At 37.9% G+C, this 19,096-nt stretch overlaps 2 protein-coding genes across 2 annotated transcripts in view; one reads left to right on the top strand and one right to left on the bottom strand.

The window, feature by feature from the left end:
• Window positions 1-7,943, top strand: part of LOC121322825 (cohesin subunit SA-1) — a 44,115-nt gene extending 36,172 nt beyond the window's left edge. The window contains exons 28-34 of the mRNA XM_041263175.1: window positions 176-304; window positions 2,197-2,402; window positions 2,737-2,905; window positions 3,383-3,496; window positions 3,798-3,912; window positions 4,719-4,799; window positions 5,142-7,943. Of these exons, the coding sequence (XP_041119109.1) occupies window positions 176-304; window positions 2,197-2,402; window positions 2,737-2,905; window positions 3,383-3,496; window positions 3,798-3,912; window positions 4,719-4,799; window positions 5,142-5,165 (838 nt within the window). The 3' untranslated portion in view covers window positions 5,166-7,943. The remainder of the gene's footprint in view (window positions 1-175; window positions 305-2,196; window positions 2,403-2,736; window positions 2,906-3,382; window positions 3,497-3,797; window positions 3,913-4,718; window positions 4,800-5,141) is intronic.
• A 91-nt stretch (window positions 7,944-8,034) lies between these two features.
• Window positions 8,035-16,137, bottom strand: LOC121322826 (propionyl-CoA carboxylase beta chain, mitochondrial-like). Its single transcript, XM_041263176.1, has 15 exons — window positions 15,672-16,137; window positions 14,807-14,926; window positions 14,467-14,535; window positions 14,063-14,119; window positions 13,755-13,868; window positions 13,247-13,357; window positions 12,661-12,769; window positions 12,010-12,130; window positions 11,180-11,261; window positions 10,970-11,093; window positions 10,207-10,314; window positions 9,584-9,684; window positions 9,049-9,147; window positions 8,435-8,534; window positions 8,035-8,252 (listed from the first exon to the last, which is right to left on the bottom strand). Exons 1-15 carry the CDS (start codon window positions 15,906-15,908, stop codon window positions 8,131-8,133), a joined length of 1,674 nt encoding a protein of 557 aa, XP_041119110.1. The 5' UTR covers window positions 15,909-16,137; the 3' UTR covers window positions 8,035-8,130.
• Between the last annotated feature and the right edge of the window lie 2,959 nt (window positions 16,138-19,096).

Below are 19,096 nucleotides of genomic sequence, written 5' to 3'. Positions count from 1 at the left end.
AGATCCAAGGATTACTATGTTTTGTTTTTTTGTTTTGTTTTCATTTGGGTGTCAAGGTGGAGATTAAATATTAAGACTTGATTCAAGGTTTGTATTCCACCCCTGCTTCCCTAATAGGTGATTATCCCTTAACATTACTCCTAACTGTAAGATATTTGTTCTAATTTAATTTTAGGGATGGTATAGAGTTTGCCTTCAAATATCAAAACCAGAAAGGACCAGAATTTCCTCCTCCGAATCTTGCTTTCCTTGAAGTTCTCAGTGAGTTCTCTTCAAAACTCCTTCGTCAAGACAAGAAAACAGTGTAAGTAAAACATGTACCCTCTATGATACTGAGCTTGCTGCAGAATATTTTGGTAATCTTGCATCAAAAACTTGCAAAACCACAGATACTACTTCTATAAATGTTAATAATTTGTTTCAATATGCTTTGATATTAAGAAAAACCAACAGTGGAAATGTTAAATTATTTGTTGCAACAGGATGCAAGTTGGCTACTTGCAGTTATTTCAGATTTATTGTAAGAACCTGCGGTTAAGTGGGCTTTTAAGTAGAACAAAGCTGTTAATGGTAAATGGATATACAGTGTCTGTAGAAAGTCTACACCCCCTTGAACTTTTTCACATTTTGTTCAGTGCCTCAGAGTTTTATGCATTTAAATGATGATTTTTTTTCTTACTTATCTACATACCATACTCTACACTGTTAAGGGGGGGAAAAAAATATTTATTAAATACAAAGCTGAAAGTCTCCACCCCCCCTGAGTTAATGCTTGGTGGAAGCACCTTTGGCAGCAATTACAGCTCTGAATCTGTTGGGATAGGTCTCTACCAATTTTGCACACCTAGATTTGGCACTATTTGACCATTCTTCTTTAGTCTGTTCAAGCTCTGTCAAGTTTCTTGGGGAGCGTTGGACAGCAATCTTCAAGTCATGCCACAAATTTTCGATTGGATTTATTTCGGGGCTCTGTCTGGGCCACTCGGGGACATTTAACTTTTTGTTCCTTATCCACTCCAATGTAGCTTTGGCTGTGTGCTTTGGGTCGTTATCATGCTGAAAGGTGAACTTCCGTCCCCAGTTTCAGCTTTCTTGCAGTGGGCAGCAGGTTTTCCTCAAGAACTTCTCTGTACTTTGCTCCATTCATTTTCCCTTCTATCCTGACAAATGCCCCAGTCCCTGCCGATGAGAAGCATCCCCATAACATGATGCTGCCACCATGCTTTACAGTAGGGATGGTGTTCTTTGGGTGATGCCCTGTGTTGAGTTTGTGCCAAACGTAATGTTTTACATTTAAGCCAAAAAATGCCATTTTAGTTTTGTCAGACCCCAAAACTTTTTGCCACATGGCTACAGAATCTCCAAAGTGTTTTTTTGCATACTTCAAACAGGATTCAAGGTGAGCGTTCTTGAGTAATGGCTTCCTTCTTGCCACCATACCATACAGGCCAGATTTGTTGTGTACTTGGGATTTTGTTGTCACATGCAGACTTTGACCAGTCTTGGCCATAAAACCCTTTAGCTATTGCAAAGTTGCCAGGCCTCTTGGTAGCCTCTCTGATCAGTCTCCTTCTTGCTTGGTCATCCAGTTTAGAGGGACGGCCTGATCTAGGCAGGGTCTTGGTGATGCCATGCATCTTCCACTTCTTAATAATCGTCTTGACCGTGCTCCAAGGGATATTCAAGTCCTTTTGATATTTTTTTTTTATCCCCATCCCCTGATCTGTGCCTTTCAACAACTTTGTCCTGGAGTTCTTTTGAAAGCGCCTTGGTGCTCATAGTTGAGTCTTTGCTTTGAAATGCACTACCCAACTGCTGAATTTATCCTCAAATCATGTGAATCACTACAATTTAACACAGGTGGAGGCCACTTGGTGTGTGATTTTGAAGGCGATTGGTTACACCTGAGCTAATTTAGGATTGCTGTTACAAGAGGGGTGGACACTTATCCAACCAAGCTATTTCAGTTTTTATTTTGAATTAATTTTCTACAAATTTCTAGAATATTTAGTTCACTTGGAAGTTGTGGGGTAGGATGTGTAGATAAATGAAAAATAAAATATTTTAATGCATTTTAATTCCAGGCTATAAGGCAAAAAAAGGTGAACATATTGAAAGGGGATGTAGGGGATGTCTGTTGGCACTGTATGTGTTTTTTGTTTGTTTTTTTTCTCACTTTCTGTGGATTGGTTGCAGACACTGTTATCTGGAGAAGTTCATGTCAGAGCAGATGATGGAGCGGCGAGAGGATGTGTGGCTGCCCCTCATCTCCTACAGGAACTCTCTTCTAACTGGTGGCGACGAGGACAGGTTATCTGTCACCAGCGGAAGCAGCAGCAGCAAAGCCACGTCGGTACGGAGTAAAAAAGGACGACCTCCACTTCACAAGAAACGGATAGAGGGTAAGGAAAAAAAAAAACTTGACCCCAGGAGAATAAGGAAGAAGTGTACCTTCCTTATTACTTGGAGTCGATGGTTTACCATTATTACACATAGAAGTATAGTAGACTAAGTCCATCAACAAATAAAACTTATAAAGAAATCATCAGTGTAATTGTGGTGGTTTCTTATTACAACTCCCAGAAGTGGCAGCCCAGTATGTGAATGTCAGATCAGCCATGCAAGCTAGATGTATGGTTAAAGTAGTGAGAAGAACTTTTTTTCCAGTATTGCATGAAGTATACATTGTTTGTTGTGTTACATGTTGTTAATTTTCTTGGTATTCTGAAACTGTAGAGGAAAGTGTGGAAAGCTCCTGGATCATGAGAGACACTCTCCAGACCCCTGGAGCCCTGCAGACACCACAGCTCACCTCCACAGTTCTCCGGGAAAATCCCCGGCAAGCAGCTGAACATATACCAGACCAAGACTCTGAGCCAGGCTCTGAAACAGACTATGTACACAAGTAAGAGAGCTTGCCTTGTCAAGAGAATATTATATTGTAATCTTACGTTTTTAAACCAGGGTTAGAATTTCACACTTGTCCTGGGTTTCAAACACCCTCTCCTGCTTTTTAAAATAAATAAATAATCACCTGGAGGCATGAGTGAGAAATCGAACCCCTTTTTAAATACAATGTTCCTTCCCTGTGACTGAAGTAAACTTAAACTGCTGAACTGACTTACTCATGAAGTTCTTATTCATGATTTATTTGAGAGCAGGGACTTGATTTGCTCAAATTCTGGTTGTTTCAATTATATAATTATATACAATCACACGTCTCCTTACATGGGGATGCCAGGATAAACTAGTCTAAACTGATGGAATTATGCTAATTTGAGTGATTTATTTATTTATTTATTGATTGATTGATTTAATTCAATGTTAAGTTTCCACATTTTAAAGAAAATGGATATTCAACTTATTTATATTCTGTTTTTAGTCAACAAATGCAGATGTCCTGGTTAGGTCAGCAGAAACTGGAGGATGTAAACCGGAAAGACAGAACAGGCATGAATTACATGAAAGCAAGAAGTGGTGGTGTCCGGCAAACTGTGTAAGTGCTGAAGAACCATTCCAGTTTATATTCTGAATATACGCTGGACTCTTGCAGTACACTGCAATACTTTACTAAATGTCTTAGTAACTTTATGTCAAACATATTAAGTAATAATGTCACCAAAATCTAAAAAGTGATGTTGAAAACTATTCCAGCTGGAAACCTTTTTAATTCTTAAATAATGGTAATCCCTCTGTTAAGCAGAGGTTGTGTGTGTGGGTGGGGCAACGGGGCATGTAAATAAGATGGTAATTTTTTTATTTATTTATTTGCTTATTTTGCTTCACATTTGCTGTAGTCGAGGCCTCATGGAGGATGATGCAGAGCCGATCTTCGAAGATGTGATGATGTCATCACGTGGCCAGCTGGAGGACATGAATGAAGAGTTTGAAGACACCATGGTCATTGATCTGGTGAGTTGTGTTTTTGTTTTTTTCTATTATTCAGAAGTCTCACCAACAGGTGTTTGAATTTTGTAAAGAGGATTTTAAATGTTAATCTACAATTTGTTTTTTGGTTTTTTTTTGGTTTTTTTTTTAATACTATGTCTCCAACATTCTTTTGTTTATAAAATAGTGTAGTGTACTTGTATAGGTTAAAATGTACAAAGAAGATACTTCGCTTGAGTAGTATATAGTTTGCTAAATAGTACAGTGACACATTTCTAAATAATTGCATGTGAAACTCACTTGCAGTGAAGACTTAAAAATTAATCACACATGTGATATGCTATTGGGTGCATTAAATAAGTGAGCGGCTCAGAGCAAGAATTTTTCTGCTCACTCGGATCACCGATTTGAAATCCGCTCTAAGCTGCACAGGGAGTGGAACTGAGCATGCTGTTAAGTGGGTTCTAACTGAGCTGCTCAGAGCGGCTCACTTACTAACACATCCATTGTTTACTGTTGTTGTTATGTTATAATGGCAATTCTACCTGCTGATGGAAGAGCCACTGAATTCTTACAATATTACGTCATTAAATCTAAATTAAACAGCCAAAAATCTGATATTAAAGTATTTTTTCTGTTTTCAAAGAGCCTGTTGTGGTTTAAACATTTAGAAGACTTTGTCATTGACATTCCTCTTGTGAGGTCTTCACTCAGTGAAATTCAGTGTTATTGCTGCTAATAGGTTCTATCTGAGGATGGCCTGACAACCCGTTATGTATCGGCTTCATATACTAATTTACATTCCTTTTTTTTTTTTTTTTTTTTCACAGCCTCCTTCAAGGAACAGACGGGAGAGGGCTGAATTAAGACCAGATTTCTTTGACTCCGCAGCTATCATAGAAGATGATTCAGTATGTATAATTTCATAACAAATTTTTTAAGCACCCTTTTGTAAGTGGTTTAATTATCCCTGCTGGGGGAGTATAGTGGGAATGCCGTGTGTGTTACGCGTTTGAGCTTTACATGCATAAAGAACCACAAATCAGAATGTTAGGACATTCTTTTAGACATTAGTGAGAGAGAGAGTGTCAATCTGGTAATATATGTCAGTACATTCTGTACACTGTTTCATGTTTCCATTCATTTTGTGCATATTTAGAAGTTTAAGAGAAAACAAAATAATTGGGTGGGGGGCAGGAATACTTCCATAACAGCATTACATTGAATCGTTATTTTCCTTATTTTTTCTGTAGGGTTTTGGGATGCCCATGTTCTGAAAGGAAAATTGTAAGACAAAGAGCTGAAATGTATATGGAGCAAGGGGCCTTTATACTGTGATTGCTTGTTATATAACATTCTAGAATTGATCTACTTTATTTTGACAAAAAAAAAGAAAAGCTGAAAAAAAGTCAAGCCAGAAGACCATGGAAGAACTATCAAAAGAATTGTCACCCTTGTAGTATATAGCAGTTGTATTTTTCAAGGATTAATGGCTTTCTTAAATTGTCAACAAGTGCAGGTAATACTGGTGCTGGAGTGATTTTTGGGGGGTAACCACAAAACACATTGCAGAAGTTTTTAAAATATTAAATATATAATAAATACATACTGTACATTTAAACAAACAAAAAACATACATTTTGTTTGCTAATGTTTTTAAACACATGACTGTCAAGTTAGATAGCAATGCTGCAATACTAGATTAGAAACAAATGTTTTTAAAATCGCACTGGATTTGGTTAGCATTGTGGTACGCTTTAATTATCCCCGAGTTAGAAACAATCACTTTGTTTCTCCATCTTTTTTACAAATGTAAATGTTTGGTAATTGTTACTGACAACAACATTTGGTCATTATCATTCTATGGTCTTTTAAAATTATTCAGTCAGTTTTGTTTTCATGTTGCCTTATTTTTGTATGCATATACAGGTTTATAAATATATTTTAAGACTGTCCATTATTTATCCAAAAACACTGGGTTCAGTAAGTTTGTGGACTAAAATGATGGTTCATTCATGGGAAGACTTAAGAATAAAATGTAATTTTGTGTAATTACCACACTAATACGTGTCTTAACTCAGTAGTATAATTTTGTCTGGCAAGTGCTTGGTGTCCACAGGATTGATTTTTAAGTAGTTTTCTTTAAGGGAAACACTGCAATTGATCTTCCACACACATACATTCTCAATTTAGAAACTATCTTCTTATAAATGTTGTTTATTATCCAGATTGTATCTGAAAACAAGTTTTAAAATGAAGGCTCAAGTTTTAAAATCTATCAGTTTCTAGCAGCAAGGTTGTTTTAAAACAAGTACAAAGAAAATATCTTAACATTTTTAACATGTACAGATAATATAACGGTAGCTCTTAAAGTATTTTCCAGAAAATCACACTGATCATTTAACCAGGGTTTTTAAACAAATAACACAAACAAATATTTTGAATTTAGTAGGTTTAGTATGAAGTTTTGAAGCAAGTATAATTGTCAAATGTTTGTACAGTTCTATTTGAACAGATTTGTTGCCAAATTGTGGATGGCATGGTAACCCACCCACCAGGGGGCAGAGTGAATCCAACTTCAAGGCTGCTACAGCAGGTAAATTAGTGTACATACAAAAGACCTAGTCAGAGAGAGAGGTTGGTTTAACATGTCGTCATTGTAGTTCTGTGGGCATAGACGCATAATAGATGCTGCATGGTTTGAGTCCCAATTGCAACAAACCTTGTCCTTCAGTCATCTATATCGAAATGGAATTCTAACTTAAAACAGCATTGCAGAAAAATGTATAATTTAAGGTTTCATATCTAGGTACTTCCATGGTGGATTTCAAATTCAGTTCAGAGTCAATAGGTTTTATATTTTGTGTGTCTGATTGGTTTTGCTAGTAATCCTGTAAATTGTACATTTTCAATATTAAAAAAAAAAAATCTTTGTACAATTTAAAAGCTGATGCTTCACCTTTTACTTTAATAAACTGTTCTAAAACTGTGTGTGTTTTTAGAATGAGGTTCTATTGGGTTTCTGCGGTAGTTAAATACATCGATTCACTTGGTTCCAAGGTTAAGAGCCTATCTATTTGTACTGTGTTTAAATAATAAAAATAATAAGAAGCCATTGATTGGATCATCTCTAGTTAGACCTAATTAGCACCTCAATGGATCCAATTTGATTACTGTTTGAATTACTGAAGATAAATTAAATGTTTGAGTATTGGCTTGCCTGTTTGATAATTAGTAGATAATTAATTAATTTTTGCTTATTTGCATTAAACATTTTATTCTAACTTGGCCTTATGATAAACTTAACTCCAGAATAAAGGCTGGTTCACACTGGGCATACGAGTCATACAAACACGTCCCCTTGCGTTCAAATAGTAGACACTGCGAACGAGTTCGTAGATTTCAACTTATCAGTGTGAAGTTGGTGACGTCACTTCAACCAATTGCACAACTTAGTAAAATCCAATTTACCTTTTATTATTTTAAATAAATTATACTTGTGTAGATGTAGCGGAAAATGGCTAAAGAACTAATAATTAAGCATGTACTGTACCATAAATAAACAGATAATCATAATGAAAACTTAACAACTCAGGAATTTAAACAGGGTTTGATGTGTGTCTCTCAGCAGCCTACGTACAGTGTTTACGGAAAGCGGGATGGTTAAATTGAGCGGGTCAGCTCAACAAAGTCGGAGAGAATGTCAGTGATTTTACCATGAAACTGAATGGTGGCATTTGTTGTCAATCACACAATTATTTTTTTGGATCGGCTATTTACAAAAAGAGGCGTTGCGGTTAGTGTATAAGTTAAATGCGGCTGTGTGCACGACTCTCCGAACCTCCAGAACTTTGTTTTTTTAACTAAACGCAGGTAGAAGAATCGCTCGGTGTGAACTACAGCCTGCGTCCTTCTGAATCTTATGCGCAGTGTGAACCAGCTTTAACAGACTGAAACTCATACTTGTGTTCGTGCTTCATTTTCACTGCAAGTTTGAGTTCACTGTAACAGAGGAAGAAATTAAAGACCATTTTGTTGTTTTTACCAAAAGTGGTGACTTAAAAATGATTGATTTGGGAGTTTAGCCAATGTTAATCAGATCTGTAGTTTTGGTTTAATTATGCAACATAAGGTTATTATGAAAAGTGCATTCAACACTTTGTTTTTTATTCTATAATTTCTGGAACTGCTTTTGCTAAAATATAAACTCCTAATACAAATAAAACATATTCTGATATGTATTTACAGAGGAATGTTAGCATGTTTCTTCCAGGGGTTCTTTTGCTGTTTACTAGCAAGCACTTCCAGGTCACGGCATATGCGCATCCGAGTAGTTGAAGGCTGAATGATGTCATCAACAAAACCTGCACAAAACACAAAAGCAGTTCAGACACTAGCAACCTTAATCCTGATAACACTGACATTTGTAAATATTTCCAGATAAGATACTGAAGCATGTATTGCATGCTTGTGGTAGAGGTCTATACTTTTGCTATGTGCAGTGCAATACAAATTTCCACAGCTGTCCTCAGGATAAAATTCTTACCTCTTACAGCTGCTGGAAAGGGGTTTGCAAACTTTTCCACATACTCTTGTTCTGCCTCTGCTTGATTTTCCTTTCCTCTGAATATAATCTGTACAGCACCCTGTAAAACCACAGAACAATTTGCTCTTTCAACATGTATATATGATTTCATGACACACGAGTAACGCCCAGAGCTAAAACACAGAAAATCAAGTGTATTCGTACAGGAAAAAGGATTAAAACTGCATCATGCAATCAAAAACCAAGGCCCTTTATAACCATACTGAAAGGTTTGTGACGCTTCAGAAATCCCTATTCTCCTATAGGGTTCAGATTCTATATGATAATAAAAAAATGGTGGTCTAAAGGCATGCAAAATAAGTGATACTTTCAGATAAGTGAAGCTTTTTGTTTCAATTCAGAGCCATAGCATTAAACCACAGCTTTCCCTTTCATGAGGGAAAGATGCTAATTCAGCCTTAACCCCTGATTTTTACCAGAGTTGTTATTTGCTTGAGGGGTTCAGAATACAACCAAGCCTTTATAAAGGTCTGTCACTTGTATTTGTTTAGAAATCCTAAAGGCTTATTGCTGGCACACCAAAAAAAAAAAAAAAAAAAAAAAAACATAAATACCTTTGCACCCATGACTGCAACCTCAGCGGAAGGCCACGCGTAGTTTACATCTCCTCTTAAATGTTTAGAGCTCATCACATCATAGGCACCACCGTAGGCCTAGGCCAAAACAAGACACTTAGTATTGTAAAAATTCACAATCTACATAGATTTCTGTATCTCTACCCCCACCTCTATAGTTTAATTGTTTTCCAGTCTAAATTTAGGTGAAGACATTAAAATAGATCAGCATGGACTTCTGATTTTAAAGGACTACCAACCAATGTTTTAAAATCCATTGTATTACTTATTAGCAGCATGATCAATGGTCCACCTTTTTATTGTGTTGAAGATATTTCTGTTCTCTGATTTTATTTGATGTTTGTGTAGTTCAAATACAGCGCTATTGAAGTAAAGTTGCTGCTACAGTGCATCCTGATATGAAGTCGGTTCATGTGCTGTTTTTCATTGTCACTTAAAGCTCTCACTCAATTCATGTCAGTGAGAACTCTGGTTATACTGCAACCATGTGTGTTTCCCCTTGCTATGGTCTTACCTTTCGGGTGATCACTGTGATTTTTGGCACTGTTGCTTCAGCAAATGCAAATAGCAACTTAGCACCATGTCTGATGATACCTCCATACTCCTGGGCAGTTCCTGCAATTTTAAAAGGTAAACAATTGAAAGTGGGAAACAGAGCATGGCAGCATTACATGGATCATCAATAGCAAAGATTGGTTTCTGAAATAGAGCAGCGTCCTAGCTATACCTAATTCAAGAGTGTAATCATGCAGGAAGTAGTACTAAAATAAAAATCAGCAAAGTGTTAAAGAATACTCGTCAGTGCTTATAGAAATGCATTAGGTTACTTTTGCTGTGTCCCGTGCTGCCCATATACTAATGTTTTATTTTTAAACATTGCCCACGCTTAAATTTCAAGAATAATCAATACATTTCTACTTGCCAGCGTTCGTTAGGATAAAAAGCATTGTTGCAGGAGGGCTGGACACTGCAATGCTTAGAAGAAAAACTCTGATTATGTTATACAAGGTCACTTACAGAGACTACGTAGACAACACAGGACACAGCAAAGGTAATGCGTTTCTTGTACACACTGCAGTGGGTTTCTGTAACACTTTAGATAGAATTCCCATTTCTTACAATCTAATTAGTACTGACCTGGGAGAAATCCGGGGACATCTACAAATGTGATGATCGGTATATTGAAGGCATCACAGAATCTCACAAAGCGGGCTCCCTTCACAGAAGAGTTAATATCCAAGCAACCTGAAGCAAAAGTTTTACCTTAGAATATGAAATTGTGCTTTGAAAGTTATGGGGTAAAAATAGCAAAATATCTGAACCCTTTGCAAGCTGTAGTGAGAACAATATACACTTGCTCCAACTATACTATATAAAGTAGTACTGGTTTATAAAACTCTATTGCACTAATACAAATAAACAAGCTGTATGTTAGAAGTGTAACAACACACTAATGTCACGATGTGATATGTATCATGATATGAAGGTCACCACACAATATGCATCACGATATACTGTATGTGATGGGCTACTTGTATAAGCATAAAATCAAATGATCATTTAACTGTGGATTATTTTGTTAAAATACAAAAATGCAGTGAGTTAAGGAGGGTATGTATTCATCATACTAACTATGAAATGCACTTATTCTTCATTCAAGAACCATTTGGTAAACTACAGTGAGCCCTGTAGTGCTTTTGGTCTTACTACGATACTAGATTCATGTATCTATTACGATACATGATGTAAAGAAAGTATTGTTACATACTGCATACAACATTACAAATCAAGCCTGCTTAAAACACACAGCTGTAAAATGTAATCTGAGCGTTCACTATAGGGAGGTGGGCCTTCTGTAACAGTGTGGACTGTATATTGTACTATAATGCAAGTCTCTCACCCGATGCCACTTTAGGTTGATTGCCCACAATCCCGACAGTGCGCCCATTCATTCTGGCAAAACCAACAACAATATTCTTTGCATAGTTCGGCATGATTTCAAAGAATTCTCTCTCGTCAACAATCTGCAATAAATAGGAAATAATTGACAAAGCAGCACTAGATCCCAGATTCTTATAGTTCAAATAACAGGCAGGCCCTGTCTACTTACCCCACGGACAATGTCTAGCATGTCATAGGCTTTAGTGTTTTCAAAAGGAACTATTGTGTCCAGGCCAGGAACAAGACGCTCACTAGAATACCAAACAATTGACAAGAATGATGCATTTATAATGAGTCACTTTTAATGGTTTAAAAATCAGCAAGTCAAACATGGCAGTCAATATCCCACACAGGTGGCAACTGGTGCCATTACTATTAAAAATGTACTGTTAGTCTAACACCCTTCCCGATCATAGCAGATTGTTTTTAGATCTTTTGCATTAAGTGAGTTTTGTTTTGGCTGAGAATTACAAAGCAAAAGGACTCAAAGGACTGACTGTGAAAATTGTACTGCAAAACTGAAGGACACAAGTTATACATAACAGAAAAAAATGGTTGGGTTGGCTGTAAATTGATACATTTTCTGCACCTATTGTGGGTTGGAACATGGTAACAGATAGATTACAAATTGTGCCTTTCTCTTGTACTATCAAACGATGATGCTATTTTGTATTTATCCAGTAGATGGCAATATGTCTATTCTAGACAACAGTGGTACTGTTTACATTTTATTCATTCATAACATTTGCTTGCAATGTGGTATTATGACCACAAGATGTCACTGAAAACATAACAGAATAGGTAAAGGTTTAAATTAAAGGTTTTTAATCACAGAATGCCAAAAAAAAAAAAAATTCAGCCCAAGTAGACATTACTTCCTCTAGGTCTTGGAAAACCATCCCAAACTAAAATTGATTCAGACTCCTGAACTTACTAGCTCTTACCCCATCTGTCATCTCATTTCATATACCAGGAATACATTTTCCAGCTCTTACTAACCTGGGGTCCTGGCACTCAATGACAGGTGCAGAATCCTTGTTACTGAGAGGTAGGAAGTTGAAGAACTCTCTCAGATTCAGCAAGGCGTCTATATCGTTCTCAAACGCTCTGTGTGCCACACCTACAAAAACAAAAGCACAGACACCCTGTTAAAAAAGGAGACAAGATGGCATTGTGGGTTAACACTGTGGGAACTGAAAGTCTATACAAGGCTTTGAAATTGACAATAGAGGTAAAGGATTGAATAGCTTGAGCCAGTTGAACTAGCTTCTCCTCCAAACAGGGATACATGTAAAAGGTGTGGCAGTATGGCTCTAAATGCATTCCAATGTGTATTATATGTATATAGAAGCATATTGTAGCAAATTGTCACCTGCATTATCAAGCAGTAATATACATCTATACTGGCATAGATGCTTTGCACACATTATATTATAGGAAGTGCACAGCCTCAGATACAGGGGTTAGGGCTGGTGTTGTTTATAGTTATGGTATATTACTTTTCATGCAAATGTGCAGTAATGTCTCCCGTAATAATCTGAAACAAAAAATAAATAAAAATAAAACTATATATGGATGTAACAGCATTGCGCCACTGGGATTACAATTAAACAACCCTGTCCTTTGGCTTCATTACCAGTAAAGACTGACCTGACACGGCTGTATGAGTCTTTGCACCGCCAAGCTCTTCCTGTGTCACATCCTCATTGGTAACTGACTTCACTACATCCGGGCCTGTGATGAACAAATACGAGGTGTCCTATAAGAAACAAAAAAATGAACCAGCCTTTGTTAACAGATCTAATCTAGCAAAGAAAAGTTCTCATTACAACAAAATATATATTTTGAAGGACCCACAATACACAATGATAATGACAAACTAATGCAAAACAGGATCAGCCAAGTAGGAAATTACACCAATTTATAGATAGGTAAAGTAAAAAAAATGCCGATACTACAGCAGAATGCAAATAAATATATACTTCTTTAGTCTTTTCAACACTGTTTCTTGTGTTATCCTGCAATATAATGGTAGGGAAGTTATATAGATTCCCAGGGTCTGGAAACCAGCTGACTTGGATGAAAATCATCAGAACACATCATTGCAGAGAGCTCTCAGCCCAGCACAAAGGACCTCAGAGGCGTCTGCACTGAGCAGTGAGAAATCGATTCTAGCTTTGGACCAGGGTTATCATTCGTGTCATAGAGCTTCAATAACAACAACCGTATCTTGTACCTTCACCATAAATGTGAAGTCAGTTAAGGCAGGAGAATAGACGGCTCCACCGGCACAAGGACCCATGATGAGGGAGATCTGAGGAACAACTCCTGAAGCCATTACATTTCTCTGGGAAAAAAAAAGAACATTGTATTCTCTGGTAAGGGAGTAGTAATACGACTCCTGTAAAAAATGCTAATATAAAAATATACTTTTTATTTCAGTGTTTACAGCTTCTAGATGTAAATTACTGCTGTTCTTCAGAAAGTTTTAAGTTAAATGGTTGAAAATGTGATCAATATACAGTGTTTGTGGGGAAGCAAGAAGTCCCTTTAAGCCCTCCTCCCCTCATAATCAAGCTTACATTTTCAGCTCGGGGGGGGGGGGGGGGGGAGAACAGAAAAAAGGAAACAAGTTAATAACACTGGTGCGTGCAGGAATAAATGTGCCCCAACATAATTCCACACTCCTGTGTTGCACTCTTTTGTTTAATCCTCCCTCTCATACCTGCTCACAGACATCTTACCAAGAATATATCTGCGTAGCCAGCAAGAGACTCCACCCCTTCCTGGATGCGGGCCCCACCAGAGTCATTGAGTCCAATGACAGGAGCTCCCACCAGCAACGCCTGGTCCATGATCTGTAAGGGGAGGACATACCGCAGTCCTTAATCATGCAAACCCCTCTATACAGTTAGACATCTAACAGTTCATTTTTAATTGAACTCTTTCAGCAATAATATATTTAAGTAGTATGACCTGGAAATGACGTCTGAATTGCTTTCCTTTCATCAGTGAACTGTTATATGATTTCTATATTTTCTGGGTACATTACCTTACAAATCTTTTGGGCATGAGCGCCAGACAAGCTGCCACCAAACACAGTGAAATCCTACAAAACCAAGAACAAGGATGAACACAGATACACCTTCACAGAAAACAAATCACTAGCCTGACACCTGGATTATAATGGGCAGTGGATAATAACTATCTGTAAAGGGTGGATGCGGGTAAGGTTCCTGTTATAACTTTAACAAGCATATAATGTTCAATAATTGCTACAATTTATTCACAAACAATAGTCAGCGCCTAATTTAAGCACTGTAATTAATATTAATAGATTATCTGACATAGAAGGCTCATGTATACACTTCTTAATAAAGATAAACAGTATGCTGCTTGCTCTGACAAGCAGTCAACATCACTTCCCCAAATAGGGAGTAACAAATAAACGCTTACCTGACTGAAGACATATACCAATCTTCCATTAATACGGCCCTGACCAGTGACCACACTGTCTCCTGGAAACTGGAACACATTAGTGTTGAGAAAATGGAATGCGCAGTCACGTTACTTACCATTTACAAAACTACCGTCATCATATACTATAGAATAAGAGTTAGGATCAAGTTCAAGATTTTCATAGACATCCATAATAACATAGTAAACATTATTTTAATAAATCAGCAGCATTACATTAGAATTGTGATATTACTCTGATTATGTAGCATTAGAATCGGAATTACAGTAGGAATATTCATGGATTGAGATAGTTATACAGGCAGATATACATAGATACCTTGTTTTGATCAGCTTCCATGCCGAAGTCTGAACATCTGTGTTCCACAAACGTGTCATATTCAACAAAGGTGCCTGAATCCAGCAGCAGATCAACACGCTCTCTAGCTGTTAACTTTCCCTGCACATAGAAAATACTTCATCGGTCTCCCTCTGATCAATTCAATATGAAACGCAACCCAAATAAGGACAACATACTCAGACCCAAGTTGTAGATGTAAGAATAATTTTCAGAATAAATCAGTCAATTTACAGTATGCTAAAGTGAAATCACATCTATTAATTTTGTTAAGATATTCTGTAGCAGTTATAGACGGCACCAATCTAATTAGCACTTTTAGCTATGTATTGTGAGGTTAATTTGATCAGTTCCACCTCTGTAGACAGTACCAAAACAATTACATATCTGCAGGGCACTGCCTTTGCTAGTTTCTTGATTTGCTTGCCTGAGCTACACTGGAGCTTCTAGACTCCAGCAGGGTCAAGCCCTTCAGAGCGACACAGGCTGGTAAGAGGAAGAAAGGGAGGTATTCGTGTATCCAGCTGTGTGCAATGTAAACAAACTGGAAAGCAAACTAGGTCTAGGTGCTAATAAATATGAATGCACAGAAGGGTAAACTGTGAAATTATTAAGTAACTGAATCCACGAATTACATTTACAACACGATTGCGGGCTTCTTGCACGTAAAGGAAGATTACTAATGTGCACGGGGTACTTTCATCTTGGCAGGTGGTAGTTATGCGGGCTGGCTTGTGCCAGTGTAAGACAGTTTTCACCAGATTTAGAAAAGGAAAACTTGCACAATTACCTTGTCCAGACTACATCCTGACATTCACAAGTGGCATATATGACATTGAGAACTCACCCGCTTGTGCTGTGCCTCAATTCTGTTCTGACCTCCCCCGACCAGCGCTGCCTTCCGTTTATTCTCTATCCTTTCCTGCACAGAGAGGTGGCTAACAGCGTACCACCGTGGCTGGAGCTGCAGTCTTGGTCGGACCGAAGCCCCAGGGAGCCCGCTTCCGGGGATCAGGCTCCTGTAAGCGGCATTGAATCCAGTAAACAACCTGGAGCTACTTCGCACTGCTGCCAGAGCCGCCATTCTGTAATTTCCTCTGACTAGCCAACAAGTATATCGTGTTAACTACCACTGACAAATTACCGAGCGTCTCCAGTTTTGTGTCAGAATACCAGGATAAGCAGGGCGGTACAAAAATTTACACAGGACCAGCAGCCAAGTATAAAATCGCATGCGCGATTGTAGTTTTTTCACACGAACTCTGCCTTGAAAAACACGTCTATTTGACTACAAATCACCTCAACGCTTTAAAGCCGTCCTATCAAAGCACAAGAGCTTTGGAAAGGTTACTCTTCTGATTGGTCAAGTTGTGCCTCACCCACTCAACACGCCTATCACTGGGTGTGTTTACGAGACTTTTTCGCCAGCTAGATTGAAGACATAGCGTGAGTTCACGGGGATCGTTCTACTCAGATTCTGTGCCCAATCTGACCAATTTAGCTAATGGACGCGTTCACGGAGATCATTCTTACAAGATCATTGGCTAAATTGGTCAGATTCTGCACTGAATGTGCACAGAATGATATCCGTGAACGTACCCTTAAATCTGCGGCAGACGTCACAGTCTGTGCAGACGGGGCGTGGACAACCTTGGTCGAGGAACTGCAGAGCAGACAAATCAAATAGGGAGACGGAGTTGAGAGAAATTATAATTGCATAAGAAGTGGATGCAATCACATTTCCCTTCGTGCTCCACTTGCTTTATAATTTACAGCATGGTCCGAAAAATAAAAACCTGAAAAGTCTTCATTAGATAAGTATTCATCCCCTTTGCTGTGACATTTCTAAATAAGCTCAGGTGCAACCAATTGCTTATAGAATTCACAAAATAAGTTAAATGGAGTCCATCTGTGCAATAAAGGTGGTTCACATGATTTCAGATTAAATACACCGGCTCTGTAAGGTCCCACAGTTGGGTAGTGCGTTAGATACTACCCTGAAGACCAAGAAGCTTTTTAAACAACCCCGGGATAAAGTTGTGGAAATGCACAGATAGGGGAAGGGGTATAAAAAGATTTCAAAGGCATTGAATATCCCTTGGAGCATAGTCAAGTTGATCATTAAGAAGTGGAAGGTAAATGGTACCACCCAGAATTTGCTTAGATCAGGCCGTCCTCCCAAACTGAGCAACCGGACAAGAAGGGCATTGGTCAGAGAAGCCACTGAGAAGCCAATGACAACTCTGAAGGACCTATAGCATTCCATGGCTGACCTACAGCATTTCATGACATTCCATGGAAGAGTGGCAAGAAGGAAGCGATTTCTGAAAAAAGCCCATGTAAAATCTGGCTTGGAATTTGCAAAAAGGTATGCGGGAGACTTTATAAAGATGTGGCAAAAGATTCTGTGGTCCGATGACACAAACAATGAACTATTTGGCCTAACTGCAAAGCTTTATGTCTGGTGCAAACCCAACACAGCATATCACGCAGGTAAATCCATCCCTACTGTGAAGCATGGTGGTGGCACCATTATGCTATGGGGATGCTTTTCATCAGCAGGGACTGGGAAACTTGTCAGGGTAGAGAGCAAAATGGATGGAGCTAAATACAGGCAAATCCTTGAGGAAAACCTGCTTAAGTCTGCAAAAGACCTAAGACTGGGACAGAGATTCACGTTTCAGCAGGACAATGACCCCAAGCACACAGAAAAAGCGACACTGGGCTAATATTGCACGATCCAGATGTGCAAACCTGGTAGAGACTTACCCCAAAAGACTCACAGCTGTAACTGCTGTCAAAGGTGGTTCTACCAAGTATTGACTCAGAGGGGTGAATACTTATCTAACCAAGACTTTTTTTTTTTCATTAACTGCTGTCTCCCAATAAAACTTATCTTGTCTTTTCAAAGTATTGAGTAAGTTGTGTAAATCAAAGGAAAAAAAATCCCTTTTAAATGCATCAAGATATCAGGTTGTAACACAACAAATGTGAAAATGTCCAAGGGGGATGAATACTTACTATAGGCACTGTATACACTAAGTTAGGTTACATTATAAGACTATATGCAGTAGAAGAGATACATGCATATACAACGTAAATGTAATGAAGTTATATTGTATAAGTACATCACTAAAACATCACAGGCAATATTTTATTGTTGAAGTGTTTCAGAATTGAAACATTTATGTATCTGTATTACTTTGCCCTATCTACTATGTAATTCATAGGAAAAATTAAATGACTCGAATGCACGCAGCACACGTGAATGGACCTAGAAAGTGTCCTAAGGTCATCAGATGATTCTTAATGACTATGTTTCGCGTAAGGTATTGTATAGGTATAGGTTTTAGGGTTGGGGTTGCTTAAAGTTGGGGTTGGGTTAGGGACAGTGTGGCTTGATTTCACAGAGTTGCCGATCTTTGGAAGTGAAAGGTGGGAGTACATGACAAATGCACTAGAATCATCTGATGCCCTCAGGGCACTTTCTAGCGGGTATTCCTTTTAAGCTGCTGCAGCCGCCGAAGCTCGTGGATGCGTGAACTGGTGACGTCTTTTCCGGACGGGGTCACGCAGACGGCGAATTTGGACAGGTTTTGCGCAGAATTTGACGTAAGAAAGTCTGCGTGTCGTGGACGCACCCACTATGTTAAGGCGCAGACGCTCATTAAAAGATGGCGATATCTGCGATACAATATTATCTGTTAACTATTACATATAGATAAAATTATACTAGCAAAGTGATCTATGCATCAGGCTTGTTTTTACAAAAAATCAAAACATGTTTAAAACGATTTGCCCAGTGTGGTTGATTTGGGTCACACATCTATTTTAACAACAAACGAGTCTTTCTATTGAGAACTGCTGCGAACTCAAAAAGAAAATAAAGCAGTGTATTTCGTTTTGTATGGTGGGGCTTGTCTTTGAAACAGTATTATCGATGCATTTATATATCTGGGTTTTACATGAATACATAAACAGATTTGGTAAACTTGACATACTTCTCTTTCACATTATTTTACAATAATCCACACTTTAAAAAAGGAAACTGTTAAACCGAACGCAAATCAACTATACACAGTGTGTGTGTGTGTATATATATATATATATATATATATATATATATATATATATATATATATATATATATATACACACACACACACACACACACACACACACACACACACACACATATATATATATATATATATATATATATATATATATATATAAACAACACACACACACATAAATGACCTCATGCAAGGT

Source organism: Polyodon spathula, chromosome 11 (genome assembly GCF_017654505.1).
Source record: "Polyodon spathula isolate WHYD16114869_AA chromosome 11, ASM1765450v1, whole genome shotgun sequence".
NCBI classification, from domain to species: Eukaryota; Metazoa; Chordata; class Actinopteri; order Acipenseriformes; family Polyodontidae; genus Polyodon; species Polyodon spathula.
This window is presented reverse-complemented; position numbering and strand designations above follow the sequence as displayed.

Excerpts from the sequence above, each read along its gene's own strand:
- LOC121322826 (XM_041263176.1), bottom strand. The coding sequence starts at position 15,908 with ATGGCGGCTCTGGCAGCAGTGCGAAGTAGCTCCAGGTTGTTTACTGGA. Across the intron at positions 14,120-14,466 it reads TGGTATATGTCTTCAGTCAG|GATTTCACTGTGTTTGGTGG; the intron begins GTAAGCGTTTAT and ends TTGGTTTTGTAG. Across the intron at positions 13,869-14,062 it reads ATGCCCAAAAGATTTGTAAG|ATCATGGACCAGGCGTTGCT; the intron begins GTAATGTACCCA and ends CTCCCCTTACAG.